This window comes from Rhinichthys klamathensis, unplaced genomic scaffold, assembly GCF_029890125.1.
Source record: "Rhinichthys klamathensis goyatoka isolate OS25496 unplaced genomic scaffold, OSU_Roscu_1.1 h1tg000433l_1, whole genome shotgun sequence".
Taxonomy (NCBI): domain Eukaryota; kingdom Metazoa; phylum Chordata; class Actinopteri; order Cypriniformes; family Leuciscidae; genus Rhinichthys; species Rhinichthys klamathensis.
This window is the reverse complement of record NW_026606929.1, coordinates 895,051-916,678: the sequence shown is the minus strand read 5'-3', so window position 1 is coordinate 916,678 and position 21,628 is coordinate 895,051. Positions and strand designations below refer to the sequence as shown.

The window sequence follows — 21,628 nt, the reverse complement described above, 5'->3', positions numbered from 1 at the left end:
ATAAGTTTCGGTAACAGGACTGAGAAAATATGCGTCCATCTTTTGCTTAAACCTGGTAAAAAAAAAAATAAAGTTGCCTGATATTGACCAATACACATTTTGAATAGTTAAATATGTGTAGTATTAGATTCAGTGTTGAAAAAAGATAACTCAAGTACATTTTGAAGAGTTACAACAAGCAAATGTCACCCATTCGGTGGAATGGCCCTTTTACATTGAAGTTGGTTGAAAGCCATGTGCGTGTCATCTATACGCAAAAGGGTGGTATATGCGTGGGCAGAAAACGCCGAAGGACGTGACAAAACGGCCTTATATGACGGGTTGGGACATACGAACGCCGATCCAAGCCTGCTGTTCGCGCTCACCTTATCACAACTTATAGCTCGTTCACATTCTCACCAGCGCACTTGGATCGGCGTTCGTAGATTGACTGGTAAAGGCTGTATTTCAAAGATGGCTTCTGCCTGTATACGCGAAGTTGACTGTATGTTTAAAATATCTTCTTATTAAACTGTCTGGACACTTACAAAGTTCTCAATGCTTCGGTTTGAAGGTAGGGACCCTCATTATGCTATACCGTGTTAGTGTGGGTCTATTTTCAGCCTTGTTAGTGGTATTAACAAGCGATTTTTATTTGTCATTACACTATGCCCAATATACTAGCGTTATACTAGCTTTATAGGCTAAACTGTTTTTAGAGATAAAACTATTTACATTCGATAATCATGAAAACAAATCTCAGATAACGGTTGACTAGGTAACAATGTGTAATTAGACCAAAGGTTCATTTTGCGCCGGAGTTCTCCTTTAATATGAAATAAATTTATTTTAAATACAATTCAGTATATTTATTTTTCACTAGGTTATCTACGCCGGCCATAGCGCTGTTAAATTCTTTATTCTGATTAGCTAACAGACATTCTAAGGGTTTCTGTAACTGCCCAGTAGTTATAGGACAGGTGGGCAAATAATAGGATTGAATTACAGGAGCAGTTGCCATACAATCGTAGGACGGTACAGTGCACACAGATATATTGTGGTATTTAATTAATATTGCAGTACAAACTTGGCAAATGCAACACATGTGAAATGAAACAGACACTAGAAAGGCAAAATTACAGCTTGTGGGATATTCAATAAATCTGAAATGTTTTCGAATACATGCTTAAACTTAAATTATATCTTATTTATCGATTCTTAAAATAAGCAGTAGTTACATTTTTCATACATTAATGGCTTAAGAAATACAAGATGCATAACCATTTTTACAAGTGTTATTGTTTGTGTGTATGATAAAGGTAATGTGTGTTTTTGGTGTTAGATAATAAACAAATAAAACATTGAATTAAGTTTATGTTTAAAATAAGTGGGGGACGAAATATCTGCAAATAGACCAAGACAAAATGCAAAAAAGCAAGAATCAATATTTTATTCCATTTGCTTCTCAGGTAAATTAATGTTGTTTTAAGAATGTTAAGATATTTTCTTGCTAGGAAACTTACAAATATGATTTGCAATGTAGCCTGAAATATTGTTAGATGTTTTATACGAGTATTTAGTCATTACGGACCCACAGCTCACAAGAACATTAAATTACACACATAGCATCTTTATTAACTTATCAATCAGACATCTGAAAAATATTATGCCACATTATTTAATCAGGATTTAACAAAGGTATTCGACATATTCAGTCAAATTCAAAACTGATTTCCCTGTGGAACCCTAATGTGCTTTTGACTCATTGACAAATCGTTCACAATGCTTTGTTAAACCAGTTTGACCAGTTTATGTCTCAAACCAAAGGGATAGGGAAATTATGCTTTTTTTGTGAAACATGATGTTAAATTAAACTTGCTAGAAGTTTGGACGAACTTCTGCATTGTTTTTAGCTACGTGAGAGAAGCGAATTTTTTTAACTTGGCCTGCACTGATACTGATGTCTCGCCACAGATATTCAGGAGAGAGAAGTTTACTGGGTTTGTTATAAAGGAAATACTTGTTCAAGTGAGACTCCTCGTGCCATATCGCCTCAATGGAGTTTGCAGCATCAATGTTCAGCTGTTCCCAGCAGGTTTTGGTGAGATGATGTACATCATCCAATGAGCCACCAAATGCAGCAGCAGTGTAATAATAATCACCTTCCCCAGCTGGAATGAATGCCTGAGACTCTGGTCTACGCTCATATGAGAACTGATCTCTTGGATAATCAAAGAACCAAGGATGTATCACACCGACCAGGCGACCCAAAGACTCCGCCCCCCAGCGGCCATAGAACTTTGTATCCATGTCCAGGCAGAAAATATAGTCAGCTTCATTGGCCAGTTCGTTCTTTATTAGTTTTTCTAGTATTTCCATCCTGCCCATACTTATATCCTGCCATCGGTCCAAACTCGGAACCCTCCGAACTGTCAAATGATGATTTTCACCCATCTTTACTTCAGGAACTGCTTCTGGTTGATCCGTAAACAAGTAGTAATGCACTCGAAATCCAACAAAGTAATGCTCCTCCGCTGACTCCAGAAAATCTTTGAGGAAACGTGTGTATCTGAAAAAGAGTGAGGAACAGATATTGAAAAAATATACATTTTACGTGTGTATGTTTTTTCAACATTTATAATAATAGAAATATTTCTTCAGTATCAAATCAGCATATTAGAATGATTTCTGTTAGACCATGTGACGCTGAAGACTGGAGTAATGGCTGCTGAAAAAGATCTGACATCTCAAATCTACATCTCTCTGATTCTGCCTCACAAAAATGCAGTATTAGAGATATAGATTTGACTCTGTGTGTGAAGAACAAATGGCGTTATCTATGTGGCTGCATTTACTTGTGGCTATGTGCAAATGCAATCATGCATGCTTCAAACAAAATGAACAAGTTTTACAAAGGTGATGCAAATTTGGTTCTGTTGTTGTAACAGGAAGCCAGCATGAGAATGTGAATATGGGGTGTGATTTGGCCCAAAATACTTCCATACCAAAATCTAAAAACATCACAAAGTCACCCAAGAATATTAATAAATGATAGACAGAGAGAAAAAGAGTTATTTTGAGAGTTTGAGAAGTAACTTTATTACTTTCCCAAAGCGAAGACAGTGGTCGCTATAGTGATGTTTTGTTGTTTGAAGATAGAGTCAATCATTATGGAGTCAAAGGTTCCCTCCCAAACAACTGGGGCTAACCATGGTGTCATAGAAACAATGTCTGTCCCACTGTGTATTACACACACACACACACACACACACACACACACACACACACTGGTGTTTGTATCTAAGCATGTTTACACTGTAAACAAGTGAATATTTTCAACATTTTGTATTCTGAAAGTACATAGGCTATATGTAAGGGTTTTAAACAGTGAATTCTGTCAAGTCTTATTGTGCAAGTGTGCACATGAGATTTTTATGTATAAGTTGAAGAGAGAATTAATTTATGAGTGTATGCATTGAGTACTTACCCTAATTCGTCCATTTGTTTATTTCTGCAAACCAAAACACAATTATACAGGAATAGACTGTATAACACAAAATACCTTATCACAGCAGCACATAATCGAACTACAGTGGTGGGGTTTTGTGTAGTCTTTATACGTGACACAAGGCATGGTAATTATTGAACATGTAAAAGATTTTGGAGCATGCGTAGAACGAAACCGAGCTACAATTGTATTATCTATTTGTCTGACTTACACAATAATTGGACTGGTACGAACTAAAGCTGTTACATGTGACAATTTAATCAAACGAATTATTGTTTTATTCAGACTGAAAACGTAACGTATATACAGAAGGCTACTTACCTAAACCAACTGGTGTAACTCAATAAAATGAGCCTGTGAGAGAAGACAATCACATAAGCAAATATCTTTTGGAAATGTGTGTAGACACCCTCACAATCTTTTTAGTAGACAGTTTTAGGTTTTAAGATTTTCCCTTGTCAATGGTCTGTGGAGGGAGGTGCTGAACCTTCAAAAATGTATTTGTCAACCTCAGGGGCTCAAACTAAATATTAGCCTTATATCCACAGCTCCCATATCATCCTAAATTGGGAAAGAAGGAAATCTATATAAATAAAATACTTACAGAGAAATAAAAGAACATAAATTATGCTTCAGACTGGTCAGCTTTTTAAAAAGGACTTCCATTCCATTGTGGTGTCGTCTTTAGATTTTGTGTTCAACAATATAATATGACACACAATTTGAGCCTTTAAAACCTTCCATGAATATTTTACACTTTAGAGTCCATTTATCTACATACATTAGTCTACATAAAATTACACATAATATTTCAGATGAAATTATTTATAGGCTACATACATACATACATACATACTAGGGGTGGAACGGTACACAGAAGTCACGGTTCGGTTCATACCTCGGTTCAGACATCACGGTTCGGTACGATTTCGGTACAATGGAGTGAATAGCAAAACAAAAATGCAGAAGGCTTTTTTTATAAATGTTTTAAGCCTTGTATTTTTTAAATAAGTTTTATTAATAAAGGCATAGAACCAGTTTATTTGTAGTGCACTGACAGTAGTTTTATATAATTCGTTTATTAATAAATTATTAAAAAGACGAAAAGTCCTTGAGATATGTTTGGTAATTGTACCTGAATGAATTTAAAATTATTTTGCTATTTCAGATCAATATATTTGTTTTCCTTCATTTTAATTAACCCTAACTTTATTCTCATCTGAATTATAAATAATTGATTTCCGTATAAAATAATACTACCATTAAAAACTTTTTGTTGTAGGTTACAGTTTGACAAGAGTTTAGAGTGTGACAAAGCACAATGTTGTGTTTTATTGCGAGTGTACACAAATATAAGTAAACACTTTGCAGTTTTAATGATGTCCTGTATGAAAAAAATGACGGAGTATGTTTTTATGTTTCTGATGTTCGATCGCCCGTGCCTCTCTCTCACACACACACACACACAGACTGTTCGATCGCGCGATTCGCGCCCGCCCGCGCGCACACACACACACACACACACACACACTGTTCGATCGCGCGATTCGCGCCCGCGCCCCTCTCTCTCTCTCTCTCTCTCTCTCTCTCTCTCTCTCTCTCTCTCTCTCTCTCTCTCTCTCTCTCTCTCTCTCTCTCTCTCTCTCTCTCTCTCTCTCTCTCTCTCTCTCTCTCTCTCTCTCTCTCTCTCTCTCTCCTCCTCTCTCTCTCTCTCTCTCTCTCTCTCTCTCTCTCTCTCTCTCTCTCTCTCTCTCTCTCGAAAAAATTTTGTACCGTGTATTCTCCGTGCCGTACCGTTTCGGTTCAATACGAATACATGTACCGTTCCACCCCTAGTCTCTATAGCACGCATTGTGTTTATCGTGCAATTTATACGCGAAAATGAGTTTTTAAGTGCATATGATACGCATGGGTAGGTTTAGGGTAGGTTTAGTAGTGGTGTCGGGTGCATGTGTATTATACGTTTGGTTAGGATTAGTGGTGTGGGATGCGTGTGTATTACACACAATAAAGTGCGTATCAAATGCATGCGAAAACTGCGTATCATATGCACGTAAAAAGAAAAAAGGCAAAATGCTTTAAGTATTTTTTCTAAATGTGTCAAATTGTGTTAGTCACTAATTTCACCACAAAGTATGAAAATTACATTTAGTAAATAGATTCAAAACAAGTGTGAGAATATCAGCTACAGATTTCCAAAAATATTTTACATACCCACTCAGTGATAAGCCAACAAACATGCCAAAAAGGAAGAAATGAACACTCTGACGGAGTCGCATTATTGGCGTATCATGCAGCTGGGTCTGGTGTCTGTATTCACTTGATGGATTGAACTGGAAAATGAGAGTGAAAATATCTGACAAGAAGAGTTTGTTGTCATGTTATGGGAGAGATTTGAATGTCAAACAAAAGCCTGGCTAGGGCGGACCTTTACAAACAAAGCAATTATAAGTACTTAAAAACAGACATAATGCAACAGCCAATGACTGTTCCACATCCTTCACTCCATATACTCCAAAACGTGATCTTCGTTCTTCGGAAACTGGTCTTTTAACTGTTCCCTCAACTCGTTTGAGATTAATGGGAGATAGGGATTTTTCTTCATTAGCTTAAAAACTTTGGAATTCTCTACCGATTGAGATCAGGCAAGCCAAATTATTTTGGTATTTTAAATCTCACCTTAAAACTAATTTTTGTTAGGTTAGCTTTTAATTGATTTATTGTCTTTTATGTTTATTGTATTTTGTGTTTATTTTTACTGTGCATGTCTCTCTGTGTGTTGTATCTTTGCTCTTTTAATTGTTTTTGTACAGCGCTCTGAGATGTACATTTAAAGGCGCTATAGAAATTAAAGGTTATTATTATTATTGTTATTATATTTATGCAGTATAGAGTAAGTGTTGAAATAAAACCGTATAACCGTACAAAGTAGGCACCTATCGCAAAGTTTAAGAACTGGTTCTGTGTACGGTTTCAATACGACTTGGGACTAAATTGGCCCATTTTTAGCATATAAAAGTATACTTTTACACTTAAAGTAGTCAACTTTGAGTACACAACTAGTTTACAACTAAGTTTTTCATTTGAACTGCAACTATACTACAAGTGAACTTATACTGATAGTTTACTAGTAAAATACTTGTAGCACATTTTTAGTTTACGAAAGTACACTTTGAAGTATACTCTCAAAAAATACTAATTAGTACTTGTAAGTTTTCTTTAACTGAACATAACATCATACTTATAGTTTACTATTTATATATTATTTTGCACTTTAAGTAAGTTTTGTTCCTATTAAAGTATTACTTTTTTATACTTGAGAAATATCTACTGTACTTTAAATCTTTCCATTTAAAAATTTTTTTTTCTAGCTTCAGGCATTCTTTTTTTAATCAACACTTGAATGTAGGTATAAATTTCATAAAAACAAAACACACTTTTTTGTTAAAGACAATGTCCGGATCGGATTCAGAACAATGATCAAACACAAATGGAGTAGATCATCCATCAACACCCCCAAAGCTTCAAAGTTGCTTTCCCTTCGTGGGATCGACATTTCATTCGGTAGGCTAATATTTAGCAGTTTTGATTTATATGCTGTTTAATGTTTGATGACGGCGTTATTTTATATTTGCGTAATTGTTTGTTTCATTCGTAATTTGTATTTTATCCTGAGATTATGTACTCTTTCAGAAGACGGTTAATTGCGCCCCCTACCATAGAACATTGAAAATAGATAGCCCAAGTGATACTCGCTGCAGAGCCAAATGGGAGGAGCTAGAGCTCTAGCTCCACCTCGCTGGATCTAATGGGCGTGCAGGCGCAGGTATAGTCTGTTAGAACTAACTGCACAACTTCTATCTCACGGTAAGAAATCTGTACTTTAAAGATAAACTGAACTTTGAGATGTATATAAAATCTTAATCTTACATTTATCCTCTGACAAGGTATAATATTGTATAACTATATACTTTTGATTAAAACCTCCTACTGTGTATTTCCAATATGCAGGCAATATACACTCACCGGCCACTTTATTAGGTACACCTGTCCAACTGCTCGTTAACACTTAATTTCTAAGCAGCCAATCACATGGCGGCAACTCAGTGCATTTAGGCATGTAGACATGGTCAAGACAATCTCCTGCAGTTCAAACCGAGCATCAGTATGGGGAAGAAAGTTGATTTGAGTGACTTTGAACGTGGCATGATTGTTGGTGCCAGAAGGGCTGGTCTGAGTATTTCAGAAACTGCTAATCTACTGGGATTTTCACGCACAACCATCTCTAGGGTTTACAGAGAATGGTCCGAAAAAGAAAAAACATCCAGTGAGCGGCAGTTCTGTGGGCGGAAATGCCTTGTTGATGCCAGAGGTCAGAGGAGAATTATGGCCAGACTGGTTCGAGCTGATAGAAGGGCAACAGTGACTGAAATAACCACTCGTTACAACCGAGGTATGCAGCAAAGCATTTGTGAAGCCACAACACGCACAACCTTGAGGCGGATGGGCTACAACAGCAGAAGACTCCACCGGGTACCACTCATCTCCACTACAAATAGGAAAAAGAGGCTACAATTTGCAAGAGCTCACCAAAATTGAACAGTTGAGGACTGGAAAAATGTTGCCTGGTCTGATGAGTCTCGATTTCTGTTGAGACATTCAGATGTTAGAGTCAGAATTTGGCGTAAACAGAATGAGAACATGGAACCATCATGCCTTGTTACCACTGTGCAGGCTGGTGGTGGTGGTGTAATGGTGTGGGGGATGTTTTCCTGGCACACTTTAGGCCCCTTAGTGCCAATTGGGCATCGTTTAAATGCCACGGCCTACCTGAGCATTGTTTCTGACCATGTCCATCCCTTTATGGCCACCATGTACCCATCCTCTGATGGCTACTTCCACCATGTCACAAAGCTCTAATCATTTCAAATTGGTTTCTTGAACATGACAATGAGTTCACTGTACTAAAATGGCCTCCACAGTCACCAGATCTCAACCCAATAGAGCATCTTTGGGATGTGGTGGAACGGGAGATTCGCATCATGGATGTGCAGCCGACAAATCTGCGGCAACTGTGTGATGCCATCATGTCAATATGGACCAAACTCCCTGAGGAATGCTTCCAGCACCTTGTTGAATCTATGCCACGAAGAATTGAGGCAGTTCTGAAGGCAAAGGGGGTCCAACCCGTTACTAGCATGGGGTACCTAATAAAGTGGCCGGTGAGTGTATATAAAAAAAGCAACGCATGCCTAAAAACATTCTAATGTTTGTCATTTCCCACAGTAAAGTCCCACAACTAGTCATCCAGGAACAAAAACCACCAAATCCAGATGACATGGAAGTCACTCCATTTCGGATGTCACGGAGATCACCTCGTACTCGGTTACTAAAGTAACCTTGGTTCCCTGGGAGTAGGGAACGAGTATTGTGTGGGAAACTCCTTTCCTCGAGAATATTGAAGCCTATATTTTAAAACGCAGTGCAGCTGCACAGGAAGCACAGTAGAGCGTCTAGCTCAACCATTGGCTGTGCTGCAGCAACTGCACATCCTATGGCGAAGTGGTTCAGACGCCAGGCAGCTTCGCACCTAAGCAGGTCAGAGACTGTTGAAGATTTTATTATTTAGAAAACAAGTAATTTAGGCTTATAAGAATACACAATTATTTCTTGTATGAGTCCAAAAGGACTCTGTCTAGGTGACTTTGAAAGCTGCAAGACCTTCTGTAAAAAGACCCTGAATGTCAATTCTATTCTGAGAAGTCACATGGTACAAGACCTTAACCCAAAACTATCTATAAGTGTATGACCATCTTTGGAAAAGGATGTATGGATATATGTGAGAAGCTGGGCACTGATCAGGAGTGATCGCCTGCAGGAGGAAGGGATCTCTTGCTGGAGGGAGTGATCCCCTGCAGGAGATGCTCGGCTTTGTTTGTTAATAAAGTCTAATATTTCTGGCATCAAAGATCTCTGCGAAGTTATTTTACAGAACAATTGAAACCACTTCAAGACCTGCCAGAATGGGCGCGGCTTATGGCTATATAAGCCCACCACTTCACCATTGCATCAGGTAAAATCGACTGAAGCGAAATTGAAATAGTGTGGCAGGCTACGCAATACACGTTCCCTACTCTCAAGGAACCAAGGTTACGTTAGTAACCGGGTACATTCCCTTTCGAGAACGGTCACTTCGTATTGCGTAGCTAATACACAGTGGGGATGCAATGTAAAACGCTGCACTATTAGCAACTGGAGCCTAGGGCAACAACCCGAGGTTCACAGTAAGGCCGTGTGTCCACCAAAGCATTTTTAGCCAGCTGAAAACGCAGGACGCTCTACTGAAAACGCCTAGCTGTGGGCGCTTGAGAGCGTTTTGGCAGCACAGCGTTTTTTTCCGTTGAGACGTTTCGTTGCTATGATACAGAATATCCGCAGCACAGTTTACTTGTAACTGATTTCGCAGATAATTTGTTTCATATTGAAAATTTATTTTTCATCCATTTTGTTCGGTTGTGCGGCAGCTTCTCGTATCCTTTTTCCGCGGCACAATCAACAGCAGAGAACGTCGCGGAAGTAGGAGAGCTTGTGCGTGCCGAGTAAGGGGCGCACCATTACTTTGTGAGCTCTTCGTATACCTCAGGGAAGAATGGCGCTGACTTGTGGCGGGGGGCCTGCTGGCGCCCAGGCACAAACCATCCGTCTAGTTGGCTTCTAGTAGGCTCCTAGGCCGGGGTGAGGGGTAAGTAGGCCGGGGAGAGGATGCAAAGTCCCTCCTTCATCCCCAGCTCCTCCTCTCGCCCAGTCAGGATTTGGCATTCTGATTCCCCTTGAATCAGAATAAATTCTCGAATTATGTTGTACTTTAAAATGTTGAACTAATGATATCTGCATACATTCATGTTGGTTCTGTTCTGTTTACCCTAAGGGGGGTTATTGCTGCTCTCTCTGCTCTTATCCATGCTAGGCTGCATGGATACGCAGGGGGTTCTTTTTTTTATTAGATCAGATAGCATTTTAACCTGTCATATGGGCATGTTACAATATGCCCCTCACATGTTACAACATGTTGTCACATTTCACTTCCATTCTTTCAGGGTAAATCAAGAAAAAAGTATACACTGTATTAATGAAACAAAAGTCAAGTCACCTTCATTTATCTAGCGCTTTTAACAATATGGGCTGTTTCAAAGCAGCTTTACAGTGATAATAGGAAATTAACAGAGATTGTTTTGGCTTTACAGCAGCTCTAGAATAAAGTTATTGTCCAGCTAAAGTTAGTTTTGATCGATAAACCACAAAGGATTATAATTAATTGCATATGTAGACTATATTTTACAGATAATTTATAATTAAATATCAATATATCAATTATGTCTATCATATATCAACTCTAAGGATAGTCCATGTGGAATTAATTTGTGATTTGATAATCCGTTTTTCCAGCAAACTGATCATGTGATCTTTATCAATTCTCACACAGAAATCATCTTAGAGCAGGAAAGGCAATCGTTCTGGCCGTGAAGATAACCTTCCTGTTTTACAAAGATAGCCTGCTAGTTAAAATAATTTTATACTTTTAAAGCTCGTAGCTTTGGATCGTACATTAAAGGGACTTGTATATGAGCAAGAGACAGTCATTCAAATGAATATAATGTATTTTAATAAATGGAAACTACGTTACATGGAATAGATGTATATACAAACAGACTAAAACGACAAAACAAGACACTGAAAGAAATCGAAAGTGAAAGAAAAAGGGAGAGAGTGAGAGAGAGATCCCAAAAGAGAGTGGCAAATTACAGACCTTAAAACCTTGAGAGACAACACGGAAAACACAATCTTAATGCTCTGAAAGCTCGATAACACGAATATACTTGCATATGGTTCTCTTATGTTGCTGAAAAAGGCTGCATGAGTGAGCGGCCTTGTGTTGTGTGTGTGGCATGTTGTTCCGTCGGAGCGTCACGTGGTCTGTGGATGGTCCGGAGCGCGCACTTTCAAAGAAGGCTTAAAGGTCTTTGACGTAAATTACCAAAGAAACAATTCAGGCTAAGTTAATTTACTCGTCCGGGGAAATGAATAAAGTAGAATACGAAAAAGGAAAAACAAAACTTAAACAAACAAAGAAAAGATCCCCGGAGAGGAGATCACGAAGAAGAGGAGTTACATGATGCCACCCGAAGAAAAAGAGAGAGAGAGCTGATCTTGAGGATCAGTGATTTTAAAGCGTGAAGATGTCACACCCTCTGGAGGTGTGTGAGCCAATGGGAAACTGCCCCTTTGGAGGGAGTTTTATGACTCTTTGTCTCCTTGCCGGGCATTTAAATGTTCAATTTCATTGGGTGTTTACGAAAAGAATCTACAAGATTATTATAATACTAATGCATCATAAAGTTAGCAAAATTTAATGTAAATTAACAAATGGGGGACGAAGATTGGAGTTTATAGAGACTAAACATGCTACACATATGATTTTGGGTTAATCATAGTATGCAAGTCATGTCTCAACCCAAAATAGTTTAGAAGAGAGAATAGGCCAAACCACATTAAAAGGAAAATTAGACATGTCAACACATTATCACATGGTTATATATATATATTAGTGCTGCACGATTTCATATCGCAATCGTAATCGCGATGCCAAGCCTATGCGATTATATGACGCAAAATGCTGCGAGTTTATGTAAAATAAACTAATTAGGGCCGTTAACGCAATTAACGCAGCATCTGTTATTTTTTGTCATCCTTTGGCTATGTTACATGATCCCGCTCTTATTTGTGCGAATGCTTTAAAGTTCAAACCATTAATGCGCGACAAGTCAAAAGAGAGCGCGCAGCCTGTGAATGTCCGACTGTGTGACTCACAGAAAGACGCGCGCCCATGCGCATGCACAGACCGCCATAGTTATCTTTCTGCTTGAACAAACAATAACACACACAATTATGCCAAAATGTCGTTTGTCGAGTAAGAGCACATAAGAGCAGTCTAAGTCTTATGATGGACGTAAAGAGTGGTGAGAGAATGAGGCGGGTGTGAGATCCGCGTCTCTACAACGGCTGCTCTTAAAGGGCCAGCAGCCAAAGCTTTCTGTCAGTAAAGTTATTCAAAGAACAAAGAAAATTACTCACTGCTCTTGACTAAAGAACTTGTGTAGCTTTAATAAGGATTAGTCTATATATAATTTATAATTTATGCAGTGCAGACTGTTTGATAACTTCAATTTCTGTATATGTCCTACCTGACAGGAAGGGCACAGGTAAATAAGACTTTTTTTATGGGTTTATATATTTTGAAGCCTAATAAATGTTTTTGAAAAAATTATAGCTTTCATTTGTGGAATCACTGTAATGGTGGATGGCTATAATTAATGTTTTAAATGGGGGTGGATTCATTTTTATCCAGACCTCAATGGCTTATTGATCATTATAGATGTTATCAATCATTTAGTTGTTGTTGCTAGTTTGAGTTAAGAAATACACATTTCAGAGGTATCACTAATCTGTGTGTGCATTTTGCTTTAGAATCAAGTAAGTTGACTCATGAAACCATTTGTTTATTATATCGCAATCGCATATCGCAATCTTGACCTCAATAATCGCAATATGACATTTTCCCCAAATCGTGCAGCCCTAATAAATATATAGAATATATAGGATTAAAAGGTTTCATTTCTTCTTCTCAGCAAGAATTAAGTAAGAGTCACACTCTCTGGAAATTCCTTTGGGTCGTAAAATTCATCAGTCTTGTAACAGAACACCGAGTTCTGCCAGGGTTGACTTCATTTGTGAGGGAAGTTTCATAGAGAGTCCGTGTATGTGTGTGTGTGTGGTGTACACAACGTGTGGGCCTGGGATTCCTTCTTGCCGGAAAGGGGAAAGGTTTTGAGATGATAACGTCTGTGTGAAGCTGGCTCATCGCTGGTTTTGTGGGTGTTTTTGTTTTAACTCACGTTCGCAATGAAAGTGTCAATGGACGCCATTAGGAACAGACTTTCTGGCGCTCGCTGGTGAATTACTAGACGCAAGTCAAGTGTTAAAAGCTTTCCTACATGTAGAATTGAATGATTCCCAACTGACACAGTCCAGATACCCTACATAGGTATTATCAACTGGCCGGAATTTTGAGATCGCAATAGACGTGAAGGACTATAATTCGTTAAGAGCTCGCTCAAGTACTGGGGAGCTAAACCATTTAGTGCTTTGTAAGTAATCAGCAATATTGTATACGATGTTTAATAGGGACCCAATGCAGTGTTGATAGAACCGGGCTAATATGGTCATACTCCCTGGTTCTAGTAAGAACTCGAGCCGCTGCGTTTTGGACCAGCTGTAGTTTATTTATTAAGCGTGCAGGGCAATCACCCATAAGAGCATTACAATAATATAGCCTTGATGTCATGAACGTATTAACTAATTGTTCCGCATTTGACATTGAGAGCATATTACTTCATTTAGATATATTTTTAAGATGGAAGAATGCGGTTTTACAGATACTAGAAACGTAACTTTCAAATGAAAGATTGGTATCAAAGAGCACACCCAGGTTCCTAACCGACGACAAAGGTTTGACAGATCAAGTGTTAGACAGTATTCTAGGTTATTACGTGAGGAGGTTTTTTGTCCAATAATTAGAATCGCTGTTTTTTTTCGAGTTAAGTAGTAGAAAATTACTAGTCATCCAGTTTTTTAAATCAGCTATGCATGTTTGTGAATTGGTAAGTTTCGCCAGGGCGTGAAGAAATATAGAACACAACAGTGAAAACTAATGCCCTGCTTCCTAATGATATCTCCCAAGGGTAGCATGTACAGAGTGAAAAGTAATGGTCCTAGTACTGAGCCTTGTGGTACTCCATACTGAACTTGTGATCGTTAAGACATCTATTCATTTACTGCTACAAACTGATAACGGTCAGATAAGTATGATTTAAACCATGCTAATACAATTCCACTAATGCCAACATAATTTTCGAGTCTATTTAAAAGAATGTTGTGGTCAATAGTATCAAATGCAGCACTAAGATCGAGTATCACTAATAGAGAGATACAACCACGATCGGATGATAAGAGCAAATAATTTGTGACTAATGAGAGCTGTCTCAGTACTATGGTACAGTCTAAATCCTGAATGGAATTCCACGCAGATACCATTTCTTTCTAAAAAGGAACAGTTGTGAGGATACTGCCTTTTCTAGTATCTTTGACAGAAAAGGTAGATTTGAGATTGGCCTGTAATTGAATAATTCTGGTTTAATCATAGCCAGCTTAAAAGTTCTTGGTCCATATCCTAATGACAAAGATGAATTAATGAGATGAAGAAGAGGATCTATAGCCTGGCATGCCAGACCTACATCAGGATGTTAGGTCTGGGAACTCACCATTGACAGGGCTCAATACGAGCGGCGGGATTAACGGTTGTCTTTCAAATTCTCTCTGCACGCAATAGGATAGCGCTACAACCAACCAGAGCAACGAAGAAGGTGACGTCGTCAGAGAGATCTCCCACATCTTCACACAGAACACATCTTTCTTTTTAAAAAATGACTCAAGTGCTGTTCTTTGTTCATGTTTCAAAGAAAAGCTTAACTTTAAATCATCCAGAGTCGCGGCCAAAGCCGAATCGAAAGACAGCTGTTCGCCATTCTTTGTTTTCAAGTAGCAGTGAACCGTCGCATCTCTGTCATCATTATGTTAAGCCCGCCCGCCGACTCTATACACGATGTGATTGGCCTGACTAGAGTTTGGTTTTTCAAGCTCGAAAGTCAACGGAGAGTTGCTAGACTACACTGGCTGCAAAATAATTTTTGCAGCCGCTAGGGGGAGTCTAGATTTCTAGGCTAGAGGATCTATGACCTCTGGAAGCATCTCTTTCAATAGCTAAGTCTGTATAGGGTCTAAGATACATGTTGTCGATTTAGATGATTTGATGATTAGATGAAAATTCTTCCTCTCCTATAGCAATGAATGAATCGAATTTTTCCTCAGGGAGACTACAATGCACTGTCTGATGAAAAAAACACATAATTGTACATGCGGGAAATTAATGTGGGAAAAAATAAATACTCTGAACCCTGAGCAGGTTAACACAAAGTGTGAAAGACAAAAAGTGTTATGTTGTGCCCCGCTCTCCCCTACATAGATACAAAGTTTCAACAGTTTTTAGAAACACACACATAGTATGAGCAAAGTTCTTATTAAGTACTTTACATAATGTCGTTTGTCACAGAAACGATACTGACCATGCTGAAAATAATCAATCATAATCATGACAAATATTAGAGAAAAATAAGGCAATATTATCTATGCCAACATCTTGCGCATCAAAACAAACATTTCCTTCCATTACATTAACAGGCTTGATAGCCCTTCAAGCCCCGCCCATTAGATCCAGCGAGGTGGAGGTCTAGCTCCTCCCATTTAATTCAGTCAATGGCAGAAAAAGAGTAGGTCTAGGCCAGAGCCATTAGAGAGAAAGAGTTGCGACACGCTTTGATGTCGCCGCGACGGCTGTCACGTGGTTCATGTAAGCCCCATTAGTTCCAAAACGTACGCAGACTGTCATGTTCTTCTATGGACAGACAGCAGCGATTGGATTATTAAACGGTAAATATAAAATAAAACACACACCCAAGTACTTTTTAAGCTGTTATTGCATTTTGTTAATGTCAGTTTTGCATTTGGAGAGGTAGGGTGACAACTTAGATAAGTTTTAGGCTATTTTTTTGGAGGGAAAAGCTTAGTGTTCATGTTCGCATGGGTAGTACGTTAGCACTGGCTTTAGCGGCTCTAACTTAACTTTTCCATGTCATTCATCTGATGATGGACGTCTCATGATATTTATTTTAGCACAACTGGGCTGTATTAGGCTATTGATTCCCGTGATCTTGCTTATAAATTCCGATTCAGCCATTAGCCTACCTTCGTGATCACGCAAAGAGGTCTGCAGTCCGTTCAGAACTCCAACCAGGGCTGGACTGGGACAAAAAATCGGCCCGGGCATTTTGGCCCAGACTGGCCCACTATATAACACAACCGAACTTTGCACGCCCTTGAATATGTATACCAACTCCTATTACAACCACTAATGCCATAAGTGAATAGGAGTGAGTAAGAGTTAACCGATGAAATAACTACTAAGTTAAACTATACCCAACAGTGATGAATCCTAAAGAAAGCTATAAGCTGGGATAGCAATACGGGTTTTTCCCACAGGTTTTTGAAAATTTTGTGCTTTTTAATGTGTTAAATTCATCAATCTGGTGCACTTTGAGAGTTAAAAATAAAGAGCTCCAACCCATATTCAGTGTGCAAATTGAACAAAGAAAAACTCAAAACTCTTTTAGTTGTGATATAGTGTCTGTCTACATTATACTACTACATAATAATAGTTATAATATTAATCCCATGGCAGTAATAGCCATATGTTGTAAAACAAATGCACTGAAAAATAAAAGGAACTTTCATAATTAGTTTCGTACTAATTTCTATACAGAGATAAGCACATGATCTTTTATTTTGACGGAAACGGCATCGAGCTTTTATTTTGAAGAAAAATATGGTTTACAAACTCATTACTCATTATTGTCTCATTACAATTCTAATAAAATGCGTAATCGTCAAATATGCAGATGTGTAAATAATGCGTAACTGGGTAGTGGGTTCCTACGTGTGTTCACACCGAACGCGAATTTAATTATTTGGGCGAGTAGATTACATACAAAGTCAATGCAAAGACGCGAATAGACGCATCATTCGCGCCGGGCGTTGCGAATGACGCGAATTGGGCGACGCGTTTGCCGCGAATGTCTTCCGCGCAAGTTGAAAAATTTGAACTCGAGCGAATGTTCAAGCGTCTAAGGGCCGTTACATAGTCAACGCGAGCAAGCAACGCGAGTGACGCGAGCTACACGCTCCTTTTCATAGTATGCAAGCAGACGCAAGCGTCACCGGCGATGCGTGAAATGCAATACACCGATCGCGCAACAGAGGGTAGTAGAGTCTAGAGTCGGGTCACGTGATATTCAGATCAAAATGGCAACTGAAGAGGAGTGCATATTGCTGATTTTACATCGGCGGTCACAAAGGATGTATACGAACAAGCTCGCATAACTTTTCCTCTTCGCCCGCCATTGTATTCAAATCTTCTTCTTCTGTAAACATAATAATATACCTTTTTATGTACATTACTTGCAATGTCGCCCCCACCGACAACGCATAGTATTGCGCGCATCGGCGCGTCGCGTATCAAAAACTAGGATGACACATTTGGCTACGCATCGACGCATAATGGCGGCCGAAGCGTAGCGATGTGTAGCCTTGTGCACGCGTATGCGTACCGATGCGTTGACTATGTAAGGGCCCTAACTAAACGCGATAGACGCGTATTTGACGCTCTATTCGCGTTCGGTGTGAACACACTATACGTGTTGTGACAGTATAGCCTGGTTCTGCTTACCACAGTTCTCTGCACTCACTCATCTCTCTCCTTATCCTCCTCACTATCCTCATCAGACACTTGAAGGGCCTTTGAAGTTTCTTTTTTCACGCTATTTCTCTGCACATTCCTTGAGTTTCTTCTCCATCGCTCTGACTATTTTGACAGATACACACTGACACTGCTCGCTCACTCAGAGCTCAAAGGGGGAGGAGTTTAAAGATGTGATTGGACCAGCCCAGTGTCAATCAAGAAAATAACCAATGGGCTGCTGATTTACGCGTTTCATCATGCGCCGGTCTGTGAGAAAAAGAAAAACCTACGCTGACTTTTTTGTCCAATACATTACACCGGCATAAAGATCCCAGAGCCGCCATTTAAACAAAACTAAACGCAATGGGCCGCCGATGTACGAGTTTTATGGGCCGTTCAGACAAAAAAAAAAAAATTAAGTATGAGATGTATCGGCCCACAAAGCACGTCGGCCCACCGGGCAAATGCCCGGTATGCCCGATGGCCATTCCAGCCCTGACTCCAACCAACACAAAATATAAATAATTACGCTGTGCATGTACAAATGAATGATTTAGGAGGGAAATAGACTGCTCCCATAACGTAGAAAGCAACGACTATATACAGCAATGTTCGGTAAATATTCAACCGAAAAATATTCTTCATAAAATTAAACCGGAGAGATAGTTAATGAGTGAATTAACTATGTTCCTAAATACATATAAGCACATGCATAACCCTCCCTAACCCATTTAAATAAATGAATTGTGTGTGTGTGTGTGTGTGTGTGTATAATATTATATATAGGTTATATATATATATATACATTTAAAATATTATTAAAAATATTATATATTATATACATCAGTTTACCAGTTAGCTAACGTTAGTGAAGTGTTGGTCATGTAAGCTATCGCTGCAATTAATTAGTAAAACTGGCTACATTAAATATAACTACAGACTAGATTCACGAGAGGTCGGCTAATGTGTGTAAAAGTAAAAAAAATACAGTAATTTCATTAATTTACCAGCGAACGTACTTCGGAAGCACTGAAAATGAATGGGGTTCAATGGAGAAACTATCAGAGTTTGGAACTATTGGCCGCTCCACGACACACGTTACTTCCGCATTCCAAAGTTCCTATGGCGGTCTATGGGAGTGTCGCAACTCTTTCTCTCTATGGCTCTGGTCTAGGCTAAGTAGATTTGAAAATTCAGATATAAACACAAAAATTCAGATACTAAGAATTAGGAACATATCTGTTTTATAAGTAGCCTATATTTCTGAGAAGTACATAAAGTAGGCTATATTTATGAGAAATACATAAAAAGTAGACTGAAAGTATATCTTTTTTATAAAGTTTTTCATAAGGAATGCCATGTTAACACAAATTACAAACAAATATGTGTGTGTGTGTGTATATATATATATATATATATATATATATATATATACATATAAAATCTCAGGGAAGGAAGATCAGCAACCGTTTCATAATGCAGGTGTAGCAGATATAAGAGATAAAGGCTGTTCAGTTTGAGAATAATATTGAGAATAATGTTGAGATTGATGACTATGACAAGATGGGATAGGATCAGTCTCTTTGTTGCTAAAAATGATAAATCCCATTATTAATAAATTATTACGTTTTGAGTAGGCTATGGCGGGTTTCTAGTTTTAATCCCATTTTAATCCCAGTAATATCATCACTCCGGAGAGGGAGAGGGGGAGATGACTTTTCACGAGTGATGATATTACTGCGCCGAGTCGAAGTGCTCCCAAGCACTTGATATGGTATTCCGCCATACATTATAGTTATCCACTTTACACACGCTTAGAAAAACGCAACGTTTTATTTTGTGGCACCATTCTTGGTCGAGTTAGACTACTCGTGTAACTGTATTTAAATAGGGAAAACGTGGAGGTGTTTGGTCGCTTGTCTGTTTGGATTCTAATGAATGAACTGGCTAAATTAAGTGCTATCAAAGTGTCTCGCCGCTCGCGCGCCAGAGCGATTGAGTGCACGGACTGAGACGAGAGAGGTGTGTATCAACTCGTCTGAGTTAAGGGAATAACATAGTTTAAAATGAAAAAAACGGTGGAGTATCCATTTAAGCAACGATTTTGCGACCAAGATCTATACTGAGCTACAGACGTCCTTGCATATCAAAACAATCACAGCACATCGTTAAAAAATAACTTTAGTCACACATTCCTAACCTTAGGTAGCCTACCTTCGAAGGGCTGGGCTGAGCTGAGATGCAGTTTCTCGACAATTCAACTGATGAACTAACGCGATATCTTAATATTTTCGCGCGGCACATGTTTCGACAATATAGCCAATAGCCATCAGCAAGCAACTTTCAGTACCTGAACCGATCTCTCACTCTGACAAGATGATGACGCATTTTGTGGGACCGGGAACATGCAGATGAGAACAAAGTGCTATATCGTGACTTCAGGATAAGGCATTTTTGCAGTAGTAGCCAAGTAAATGAGTGCTCTTTTGTGGCTGGTAACTCTCAAACTCAAAGTTGTATTGACTTGTATTATCCCCATTGTGAAATTTTGTTTCAGTGAGTTAATAGACATTCACTGATTCACAACAATCTAGGCTGCACATCACAACTGTAAAAATCAGGTCCATCACCAATAAAATCCACCCAAATTCATCCCTGAGAGACTCCGTTTTACTCTGCACAAACAATACCAAAAACACTTTTATAGTTTTTTAAAAACATTTAAAAACTTTTTTCACCTGTGACAAAAGGGCTTTCCCCGCTATTCCTTTTGTTTCTTTTTCTTGTCATACTGGCATCCGAAAATCTCTGACCTGAAGGTAATAGCTCAAACTATGTGATGTGATCTAAAAAGACATCTGGTTTGGTAGATTTATTTATTCATAAACCTGTCAAGTATGGAGGACCAGATCTACCATATTTAAAAATAAATACAGAAATAAATAAATGCTCAATAAATAAATAAGCATACAATTAATTGCCCCAAAAAATACAATAAACAAATAAAGGTAGAAATTAAATTATACAGTGAGACATAAATGTATATATCTCTTAACCCTTTCATGCATGAATTATGATAACCTCAGTCAGGATTTTTTTCCTATGTGATTTTATTGCTCTTAGGGCATGAAAAACAAGATTTGATTTTTAATTTTTTTTTTTACAAATTTTCCAAAGATATTTTCAGGTGTCCACTTGAGTGGACAGCATGCATTTATGGTTTAAACTGAAGAGATACTATATTAAACATAATACAATAATCAAACAGATAAAGTATGTGTATTTAACAAACTAATCAATACAATTATATCAAATCATGTGAAAACTAAAATATATACAAAAAATATAAATTCGAAATATTGCAAATGCAATTGAACTTCATAGAAGTTGCACTTCGTGTATCTTTGATATCAGAACATGAGGACGTGATTCCATCAGAAATTTCTACAGCCTGTCAATGTACAACAGTGGACACCACTCAGATGCTACCTCCAGTGTGCCAGAGTATGTCAATTTACCTTTATTAGCTGATAATTCTGATTATGTTCATAGGCCTAGCATAGGCCTCTTCTGAGAAAACCTAGCGATACGTATTTTTCAATCTCATCTGAAATTAGCAGTGTTGGGGCATGCATAACGCATTCAGATTACTTTTTTGATGTTACAAGTAAAGT

General features: G+C 38.4%; 1 protein-coding gene across 1 annotated transcript; it reads right to left on the bottom strand.

Annotated features, from left to right (window-relative positions):
• Positions 1 to 1,838: 1,838 nt before the first annotated feature.
• Positions 1,839 to 20,231, bottom strand: gbgt1l1 (globoside alpha-1,3-N-acetylgalactosaminyltransferase 1, like 1). Its single transcript, XM_056235934.1, has 6 exons — positions 20,169 to 20,231; positions 5,702 to 5,820; positions 3,809 to 3,841; positions 3,467 to 3,490; positions 3,084 to 3,218; positions 1,839 to 2,548 (listed from the first exon to the last, which is right to left on the bottom strand). The coding sequence occupies exons 2-6, from the start codon at positions 5,764 to 5,766 to the stop codon at positions 1,858 to 1,860; spliced, it is 948 nt and encodes a 315-aa protein (XP_056091909.1). The 5' UTR covers positions 5,767 to 5,820; positions 20,169 to 20,231; the 3' UTR covers positions 1,839 to 1,857.
• Between the last annotated feature and the right edge of the window lie 1,397 nt (positions 20,232 to 21,628).